The following is a 10,790-nucleotide window of genomic DNA, read 5'->3' on the forward strand; positions in this document are numbered from 1 at the left end:
TAGAATTTGGCAACTGTGGGCAGCAGCAGACCCGAGGTGAAGGTCCAGGCTTGGTGGCCTCCCAGCAGGCTACATCCTGAGCTGGGGGGTCAGGGACCCCACACATCTGAGAGAGGACAGGCTCTCCCTGGGACCAGCAGGGCCTTGGAAGCTATATGGCGGAGGCCCGGGCTCTAACCAGCAGTGTGACTGTACACGACACCTTGCCCCCTGCAAGCTGAGCGGGTCAGCCTCTGTGATCTGAGTCTGTTCTTGGTAGTTCTTGGCATCGAGCCTGAGTCTCAGGGTTCTGCACAGGTTGCTCCCCCTCCCCCTCCCCAAACCCCTCCCTTGCTGTGCTGGAGCCTCTCTCCAATCCAGGGCTTCAATAACCAGGAACAGTTGCCGGGTGCACAGGGGGGCCCCCAGAGAATCCCCCCCACTCCCCCTCCCTGTCAAACAGCCAGGGTGATGCAACCTGCCTGCAATTGCCACCTCACTCCCCAAGCCTGGCTCCTCCGCACTGAAAAAGAGTCCCCAGCAGCCCCACCCATGCTCCCAGCCCCAGCTCAGGAGTTGAAGGGCCTGGGGCAGCTGGACCCCAGAGGACTTTGTGAAGTTGGGGGAGGCCAAGGCATCTGAGTCCTGGATGGGCAATAGGTCCAGAGGTGGGTGTGGGGAGAGGGCTCAGGGTGCCAAGACCTGGGCTCACAGGCACCACTGATGACCCACCGCCCATAAATTTGAATATGCCCTGAAGGGCTAGGGAGCTCAGTGTGCAAGCTGGCACCAGTTCTGCAGGACTGAGTCAGGCCGCGTGGGTGGGATAATTGGCACCAGAACTCAACTCTATGGGACCCAAGAGATGGAGAGAGAAAAAGGCACAAGGGGCTGGGACAGGGGGGACCAGGGTCTTCTCAGTCAGCAAACGCCGCAATCTACAAGCAGCAAGATTCCCACACTAAGTTCATTCCCAGGTATTAAAAAATATCCTACTTGGTCATCCTCTCAAAACCCCATAATCCCCGTCTATGAGACAAAACCAAATGGAGGGACATTCCATAGAATATCCAACCTGCACTCTTCAAAACTGTCAGGGTCATGAGAGACAAGGCAAGTCTAAAAAGCCTTTGCAGAGCAGAGGTGGCTAAAGAGACAGACGGGACGACTAAAGCGTAAGACCTAAAGTGTAAGACGGCATCCTGGAGGGGATCCTGGAACAAAGGAAGGGCGTTAGCGAACAACTGGTGAAATCAGAAGACAAGGTGGAGTCTAGGTAATAGAAACGTACTGATGTTGGCTCCTAAGTTGTGTCAAATGTACGAGCGTAATGCAAGATGTCCAGTGACAGAGACTGGATGAGGGGTATAAGGGGACTCTCTGCACTGTCTTTGCAGTACATCTACAATTATTCCAAAATAAAAAGTTTATTTAAAGAAAAATACTCTACCTAGTCCACGTGTTATAATCTAGAAGGTCTTTTCGAAGAAGACTGGGGAGTGATTGTGCCCCCTCACTGCCAGCGGCCTGTCCAACAGACTCCCATAATCTCACCTGCTATCGCTCAAATATCTACACTGAGGAGTGGAAGTCGGTCCTTCTTACTTAGAAGAACTTTAAAAGCACTACTGCTTAGCAATGGAGATAAAACATATCCAACCCAATAAGAGTAATAATAAAAACCCCTTATGTAGCACCTACTGTGTGCCAGGCACTAGTCTAAGCACACTTGACCTAGATGAACTCATTTAATCCTCAAAACAGTACTAAGAAGCAGGTACTATTAACGGCCCACGTACATCAGTACGTTTCTATTAACTCAACTCCATGCTTTATTCTGGCACTGTTAATGGTAACCGAGGCACAGGGAACGGAAATTGCCAGTAAGCTAGTAAGTGGGGTGTACTCAGCGTTTGAACCCAACAACTTGGCTCCAGAGACTGCTCTTAACCACTACTCTGTGCTGCCTTGGTAATAACGTAGCCCCTATAGGGCAAGAGTTGGCAGAGTGGACAGTTAACTATCATAAGGGAACATGGTCAGATCCCAAGAAAGACTTCCTGTATGCAACAGCAGCCTGTACGAGGGATATAATGTACAATATGATAAATATAATTAACTCTGCTATATGTTGTATATGAAAGTTGTTAAGAGTATAAATCCTAAAGTTCTCATCACAAGGAAAAACGTATGTATTTTTTTCTATTTCTTTAGTGTTGTAACTGTAGGAGGTGATGGATGTTCACTAAACTTATTGTGGTAATCAATTCACGAGGTATGTAAGTCAAATCATTATGTTGTACACCTTAAACTTATACAGCGCTACATGTCAATTATATCTCAATAAAACCGGGAGAAAAAAAGAGCACATGCATTTGGAAGGGGAAAAAAAAAGTCTGTGTGTATTCACTCCCAGCTAACTCAAGATCAGGGTCCCCCACATTCTTTGGATCTTGATTCATTCTCATAAGCACCACAAAAGTGATGAAAAGCTGAACTCCAGGTGTAATGTCCTGATGTGGATGAATGCAGGGTGGGAAATGGAGGGGTTTCTGCTGCACAGGAAAGACCCACATCCACTGGGGGCTGGTGGAGGGTCCAGTGCAGGGGGAGGGGATGGCTAGGAAGCCTGATCTCTTTTAGCGATGCAAGTACAGATCTCCCTCTTTCTGGCAGAGTGTGAAGACTGATCTAGTGGCGGGGGGCGGGGGCGCAGCCGAGGTAGAGGATCCTTCGAAAGGAAGTCTAGGGGAGGGGCAGGGACAGAAGAATGAACCAACGGGCCTGAAAAGAGTGCTAAGGATAAGGGCTGAGGAGAGGTGGACAGGGGATGGAGAAAAGATAAGACTGAGGGCGATGACCGACTCCCTGCACCACTGGGGCTGAGCGTCCATCATTTGAATGGGAGAGGGCAGGGATGGCTGGAAATCACCTTGAAGGAGTGAAGGAAACACAAGAACGACCTATTAGCAAGTGTTGCATGGTTAAGTGTCTGGAACTTCGGCCACGGGGGTCGGAAGGGTTGACGCTGGGGCTCAGAGTTCCCTCCTACTGATCATAAAAGACGCTGAGCGAGCATGTAGGAGGTGGGATCTGGGTTTCACAGGAATGGACTTATTTCTCACAAACGACCCCACCAGGTACACTTGATTATTCTCCTTACTTTACAAATAATCCCCTATCTGAGAGGCTAGAGAATTTATTTGCCCAAGGCCACCCTCGCCGGTCTCTGATTTGAACGGAGCGTGCTCTGTGACTCACGCCTGACTCTAAACCACAAAAAGTGTCCTCAGAGTGGGACGGCAATTAAGGATAAAGAGATCAACATGTGGCTGACCGGAAATTCGCGAAGCAGGGGAAAAGAAAGGAGAAATGAACTAGTGCGGGTCTCAGGGAAGAGGAAGGGCCGAGTCACCAAATCAGAGAGAGCAGAGAGCCGGGCCGCGGACCACAAGGAGAAGGGGGCCGGACCCCAGAGTCAGAGGGAAAGAAGGGTCGGCACCCCCGAGGCTGGGAGGAAAGCGGGGCTAGATCCACAGGTCAGAGAAAGGAGAGGCCTGAATTCCCGGGGTGGGAAGGATGAGGGGGCCGGATCCCGGGATCCCCGAGGGCGGACGCTCAGGCCCGCCTCACGGTTGAGGCCGCGCGGGGCGGGGCGCGGAAGGATCCGGGCAGGCCGTGCTGCGCCACCTCCGGTATATCTGTCCCCAGTCCACGAGGTCACCTCATTCCCCATCCTCAGATCATGATTTCTCCTCACACCACCGCGACGCCACCTCAGCCCGCGTAGCCCCGGCCATGGCTCTGTAGCCGCGACCCCTCTGTGCCCTCGGCCAGTCTCCGCGCTCACCGCGCCTGCGCCCTCCGCTCCTACCTTCTTTCTTCAGCCGAGGCCGCCGCCGCCGCCTTTCCCTTGCGCAGCCATGGAGTGAGTAACCGCTCGCCTCTCTCTCTCCAACGGCCTTTCCCGCCCTTTCGAAGCTCGCGGCCCTCACGACCGAGTTTGGGGCGTAGGGAGACGAGACTGAGGAATCATGGTCGCGCAGGCGCAGAAGAGGGAAGACGGGTCTTTCGCGCGCGGTCGAGCATGCGCACTCGGCCCGATGGGGGGAGGGTGCGTTCTTCCAGACAATGTTGGTGTTTAAAGACAGCCCGTGTGCGTTTGCGCCTGCGCACTAGTTCCCAGAGAGGGTGGTGGTTCCCCCCGCCCTGAATGAGTCTGCGAGCGATTGCTCATGCGCATCTGTCCACCAACGGTAGTATTTCTATGCAAAGGGCGGGCAGTAAGCAGCCGCACGTGCGCACTGACCCCCAGGAGGGCGGAGGCCTGAGGGAGCAATGGGGCCGCTACGGCGGTGGAGCATGCGCTTTAGCCCTCGGCGAGAGAGCCGCGTGTGGATGGCGGAGAGTGAGGAGCTGTTCTCCGCCTGCAGCCTCCACCCGCCCGCCTCCACTTTGCTCAGGCGCAAAGCGCCTCTTTCCTCCGTTTCATTCAGGCATCTGCTGGGGGCGGGGATTGACGGGGGGAAGGCGGGACTTAGAAACTACCCGTTTAAGGGGATGGAGCTAGGATATGAGGCGTCACGGGGGGGTGGGGCTTGGGGGGTAACCCGCGGTGAGAAGGGGCGGGACTAAGAAAACCGTTAGCTGAGGGGATGGTGTTTCTATCTGAGAAAGAGGCGAGGCCTCTGGGGAATCGTCGGGGAGGGGTGGAGCTAAAATAAACCGTGGGGGCGGGACTTGGAGGGACTGGCAATCACCGCAAAATTCAAAGGGAAGGGTGGGATTCGAACGGATGACATTGATGAAGGGGCGGGACAGGGGGGAATTCCCCTGGGAAGAGATTTGAGATGGAATCTAGGGAGGAGGTGAGGCCTAAAGGATGTATTTTAGAGGAAGAGGTGTGGCTGCAAGAAAATTCCCTTGGGATTGAGTGGTTTTTTTTTTTTTTTTTTTTTATTACAGGTATGTTCATTGTGAAGTGTGGTCCATTAAAAACTCATTAGAACTCATTACCATGTGTGATCCTACTCACAAACTCTAGTTTTCCAGATGAGTAGCAGATGGGACTAGGAATTAGCCGAAGAGCGAGAAGGACCGTCCTCCAGGGGGAAGGTGTGTAAGGGGGACATGAGATGTTGCAGGAAAGAGGCCCTGTGACGAACAGAGACACAGAGCGTGAGCCCTGCTAAGTTGCAGAAAATCCAGAACCAGACCCAGTAGCTCTGACTTAACAGGATTCGGATTATTCCAAATCTCCAGTAAAATAACAGCAGGACATTTTATCAGCTGGGAAATTGTGAATATGCAGATATGAGATTAATACACTGTAATGTAATCAAGAGTTCAGTTTTGTTGAGTATTGCCCCTGAGTTTCGTGAAATGAGACTTGATTGACTGCACTGCTCAGAACCCAACACCTCATTTGAGTAATTGTATTTCCTCTTTTCAAGGATTATTACATTGTGCTGTTTCCTTGTTGAATTTCATCTGTGATGATATTGCTCCATTTTGAGATGGATCGGTCTCCAAGGACACTCTCATAACCCTTTCCTAATTATGATTTACCTAAGCACAGTAAATTTGGTGAGCCAGTTCTCTGACACTTTCATTCATTATTAATGAGAGCATTTTGACATCATTTTAACTGCAGTAAAATCTCAATTAAAGAGAATGAACAGAGACTGGGTTCTTCTGGTTAATTAAATCTTATAATTATCTGGGGGTTAATCAGAAGATCCTTTTGGTTCTAATTCTTCCTGTTGACTTTTATTTTCCTAGAATTTTATTTTACTTTTCAGTCTGATCAGCTCTGGAATCTCTTTTTCCCTGGATAAGTTATAATCTTTAAGTATCTCAGGTTCATTGATCATTTATTCATTCATGCATTTGCTCAGATTTATTAAGGAGCTACTAATAGGTAAGGAAAACACAATCACGTCAAAGGCAGACGTAGAAATGTGTCACAGGGAATCAAGGGAGAATTCTGGAGGTTGCTTTTTGAACAAATTCTAGTTTATAGTTTTTTTTTTTAATGAGAACAAAGGGAGCTTTAGAAGATCAAATAAAAAGTATAAATAGTGAGTCAGACAGCACATGAAGAGATTCCAACATTCGTTTTTTGCTTACGTTGCTTTTAATGGCATTTGAGATTAAAGGTCAAAGAGAATTCAACACAGTAACCCTTGTAAAGCTTGATAATCTATATTTGAAGATTCTAACTATTCATCTCTTCACCCAAAACTTCACTTCTCAACAAGATGTCTGTCTTTATTGCACTTTTCATGTCTGTTTACCTCAAATCCTAACCAGCAAAATGGGTACTTTAATTTTTTTATTAATTTTTATTGGAGTATTGTTGCTTTACAGTGTTGTGTTAGTTTCTGCTGTACAGCAAAGTGAATCAGCTAAATGTATACATATATCCTGTCTTTTTTGAATTTCCTTCCCATTTAGGTCACAGAGCATTGAGTAGAGTTCCTTGTGCTATACAGTAGGTTCTCATTAGTTATCTGTTTTATACATAGTAGTGTATAAATGTCAATCCCAATCTCCCAATTCATCCCGCCCCCTCCTTCCCCCTTGGTATCCATAAGTTTGTTCTCTACATCTGTGTCTCTATTTCTGCTTTGCAGATAAGTTCATCTGTACTATGTTTCTATATTCCACATATAAGCATTAATGTACAATATTTTTCTCTTTCTGACTTACTTCACTCTGTATGACAGTCTCTAGGTCTATCCACATCTCTGCAAATGGAACTATTTTGTTCCTTTTTTATGGCTAAATAATATTCCACTGTATCTATGTACTACATCTTCTTTATCCATTCCTCTGGTGATGGACACTTCGGTTGCTTCCATGTCCTGGCTATGGTAAATAGTGTTGCAGTGAACATTGGGGTGCACGTATCTTTTTGAATTATGGTTTTCTCAGGGTATATGCCCAGGAGTGGGATTGCTGGGTCATATGGTAGTTCTATTTTTAGTGTTTTAAGGAACCTCCACACTATTCTCCATAGTGGCTGTGCCAGTTTACATTCCCACCGACAGTGCAGGAGGCTCCCTTAGTTTATAGTTTTTTCATCATTGCCTTACACAGCATGGGTCACAGAAAAAAATCTTTACTGACAGCAGCCAGATTCCGGTGAGCTTTCTGTTGACTGAATGAGGTAGTCCCCCTCTTTACATTTCAGTATTTCAAATACCATCATTATTCTGTGATAGGGCCTTCTGCCTCGTTTCACATTTATAAAATTGCCACAGGGAGATGACATTCCACTTGCTATCTTTATTTTATTATGACATACTCTTCTCATAACTTTATTTCATATTTCAGGTGCCGCCAAATGTTTGGACATGATTTCTGAAAGATTTTTTGCACTGATTTTCATTCTGATGACACTAACCTGAATTCCACAAGTAAGCCCAAACGGCCTTTGTAAGATCCACCAGTTTTGATTAGATCAGTAAATTAAGATTTTGCTCGCCGATCAGATGTGTTCAGCAACTAGCCTTTGGGGTGTTTCTGTTTTGATAGCATATATTTCCCTGGAGCGTCTGTCCACACTGACTGGGCAGCTTCTCCATATGCTGGAGTCCAGTCTTGGCATCAGTTTTCATTGCCTCAAATTTTCCTTGCTCTGCTGATCAGAAACCATCGTACCACCCTGTTAAACTTTGTTCATTTTGTTATTTATTTTTTCTTTTTTGCGGTACGCGGGCCTCTCACTGCTGTGGCCTCTCCCGTTGCGGAGCACAGGCTCCAGATGCGCAGGCTCAGCAGCCATGGCTCACGGGCCCAGCCGCTCCGCGGCATGTGGGATCTTCCCTTACCGGGGCACGAACCCGTGCCCCCTGCCTCAGCAGGCGCACTCCCAACCACTGCACCACCAGGGAAGCCCAACCCTATGTCTTTTGACTGTAGTTTCTTGCACATCAGTTCGTTGTGAGGCTTCTTGGCATTGTGGAATTGTATCCTGCTTCTACTCAAAAGTTTTTTTTTTTTTTTTTTTAAGGGAAACGGAATATTATGCGGTAGGGGGGAGGGACTTAAGGAAATTCCCCTGGGAGACCATAGGTTTTTGTATTGGAAGGATTGGGTGTGGGGAATTCTGAAGAAAAGTAAGTCGGGCGTAAAGAGAATTCCCTTGGGAATGGGTGACTTAAGGAAATTCCCCTGGGAGACCATAGGTTTTTGTATTGGAAGGATTGGGTGTGGGGAATTCTGAAGAAAAGTAAGTCGGGCGTAAAGAGAATTCCCTTGGGAATGGGTGGGGCTCAGATTTGGGGAAAGGGCAGATTTAGAATTCTGAAAGGGCAAGGAATCCCGGGGCCCTGGGGGTATGGCTTCGTTTCCACTTGGCTTTGGCAGTAGGTGAGGCTGGCCCCTGACCCACTCACTTTTGTGTCACACTCGTAGGTACTCCACTTTTGCCTTGGTGCCTGTCTTCGTCCAGCTGAGTAACCGCCAGAGCCTCCTGCCAGTTGTTGGTGCAGCCTTCTCCATTGCCATCCGTGCCCAACGCCCGTGCTGCAGCCATGTCACTCCTGGCGACCCTGGGGCTGGAGCTGGACAGGACCCTGCTCCCAGCTAGCAGGCTGGGCTGGCTCGTAGACTATGGGAAACTCCCCCTGGCCCCTGTCCCCCTGGGCCCCTATGAGGTCCTTGGGGGAGCCCTGGAGGGCGGGCTTCCAGCGGGGGGAGAGCCCCTGGCAGGTAAGGGCAGGCAAAGAATGGAGGTGGGGTGAGCTGGGCTGTGGGGGGCAGGGGAGAAGAATTCATTCATTCACTTTTCATTCATTCAATAAGTATTTATTGAGCATGTATAATATGTCAGGCACTGTCTTAGGTGCTGGGGATACAGCTGGAAACAAGACTGACATGATCCCTGCCCTCTTGGAGCTCACACTCTACTGGGGAGACAGACAGGAGACATATTAAACGATGATGCATGGGGATAAGTGGGAAACACTTAGTAGCTGAGCTTAAAAATGACAAGGGGGATTTTCCTGGTGGCGCAGTGGTTAAGACTCCGCACTCCCAATGCAGGGGGCCCAGGTTCGATTCCTGGTCAGGGAACTAGATCCCACACGCACGCCACAACTAACAGTCTGCATGCTGCAACTAAGGAGCCTGCCTTCCTCAACTAAGACCCGGCGCAACTAAATAAATAAAAATAAATAAATATATAAATAAATATTTTTTAAAAATGACAAGGACACGTTTAGAGTGGGGAGCCAGGAAACCTCCAAGTCAGTAACATTTTGGCTGAGACCTAAAGAATGGTAAGGAATGAGCCATGAAAAGGGAAGAGCTGGGCTTCCCTGGTGGCGCAGTGGTGAGAGTCCGCCTGCCGATGCAGGGGACACGGGTTCGTGCCCCGGTCTGGGAAGATCCCACATGCCGCGGAGCGGCTGGGCCCGTAAGCCATGGCTGCTGAGCCTGCGCGTCCAGAGCCTGTGCTCCGCAACGGGAGAGGCCACAACAGTGAGAGGCCCGCGTACTGCAAAAAGCAAAAAAAAAAAGCGAAGAGCTTTTCAGGTGGAGGAAACAGCATAGGCAGAGCTCCTGAGGCAGGAAGTGTATCCCAAATGCTTGGTACATAGTGCGTTTTCAATAATTAATTAAAGATGAAACAGGGTGTGTTTATGTGTGATTTAGTTTGCCGTTTACGAGTAAACTAGAGGGTAAATCAAGAAACCACAGGGCTAATCAGTAAAGAGGATGTTGGAATGGTTGAAGAAATGGCTGGTTGACTGTTTTGTTGTTTGGGTCATTGGTTGGTTGACTGGTTCATTGATTGTTTGGCTAATTGGTCGGTTAGTTGGCTGGTCTGTTGGTCTGTTGACTGGTTTGATGATTCCTTGATTGGTTGGTTGACTGATTGGCTGGTTGGTGGTTTTACTCAACGAATGGGACGAATGAGGTAGGCGTGAGTGGGACCTGGTTGGGTGGAGGCTTAGGAGCTCAAGGAGCTTTCTGCCCCTCTCCAATCCTCCAGGCGATGGCTTCTCCGACTGGATGACCGAGCGGGTGGACTTTACAGCCCTTCTCCCTCTGGAGCCCCCCTTGCCCTCAGGGGTCCTCCCCCCACCTTCCCCACCCCCGCCTGACCTGGAAGCTGTGGCCTCCCTCCTCAAGAAGGAGCTGGAGCAGATGGAAGACTTCCTTGATGCCCCACTCCTCCCACCATCGTCCCCACCTCCCGCACAGCCAGCACCGGCACCGGCACCCGCCCTCTCCCTTGCCCTCCCCCTGCCCACCTTTGACCTCCCCCCGACCCCGGCCCCGGACACCCTCGACTTGCTGGCCATCTACTGCCGCAGTGAGGCCACGCAGGGGGACTCGGGGTTGGCGCCCCTGTGCCCCCCACAGCAACCGCGTTCTCCTCCCCCGCAACCCTCCTGCCCCACCCCGTACCCCAATCCTGCCGCCACCCGAGGGGACCGCAAGCAAAAGAAGAGAGACCGGAACAAGTCAGCAGCTCTGCGGTACCGCCAGAGAAAGCGTGCAGAGGGCGAGGCCCTGGAGGGCGAGTGCCAGGGGCTGGAGGCCCGGAACCGGGAGCTGAGGGAGAGGGCTGAGTCGGTGGAGCGGGAGATCCAGTACGTCAAAGATCTTCTCATCGAAGTGTACAAGGCTCGAAGCCAGAGGACCCGGCCTAGCTAGCTGGGCAGGGTCTTCAGGCCGTAGAGGGCATGCTGCTCTTCGGCTATGGCTCACTTCTGTTTCTGGGGCTGAGCTGGGAGGTCCCCCGTCATCCCCCTGCCTCTAGCTGCCTCCAAACCTCCCCCTCCCCCTCCCCCTCC

At 50.1% G+C, this 10,790-nt stretch overlaps 1 protein-coding gene across 1 annotated transcript; it reads left to right on the forward strand.

Annotated features, from left to right (window-relative positions):
• The first annotated feature begins 3,676 nt into the window (after positions 1-3,676).
• Positions 3,677-10,650, forward strand: ATF5 (activating transcription factor 5). The gene is made up of 3 exons (XM_007463395.1): positions 3,677-3,907; positions 8,401-8,697; positions 9,983-10,650. The coding sequence occupies exons 2-3, from the start codon at positions 8,520-8,522 to the stop codon at positions 10,648-10,650; spliced, it is 846 nt and encodes a 281-aa protein (XP_007463457.1). The 5' UTR covers positions 3,677-3,907; positions 8,401-8,519.
• The last annotated feature ends 140 nt before the right edge of the window (positions 10,651-10,790 follow it).

Source organism: Lipotes vexillifer, unplaced genomic scaffold (assembly GCF_000442215.2).
Source record: "Lipotes vexillifer unplaced genomic scaffold, Lipotes_vexillifer_v1.1 scaffold802, whole genome shotgun sequence".
Classification (NCBI taxonomy): Eukaryota; Metazoa; Chordata; class Mammalia; order Artiodactyla; family Lipotidae; genus Lipotes; species Lipotes vexillifer.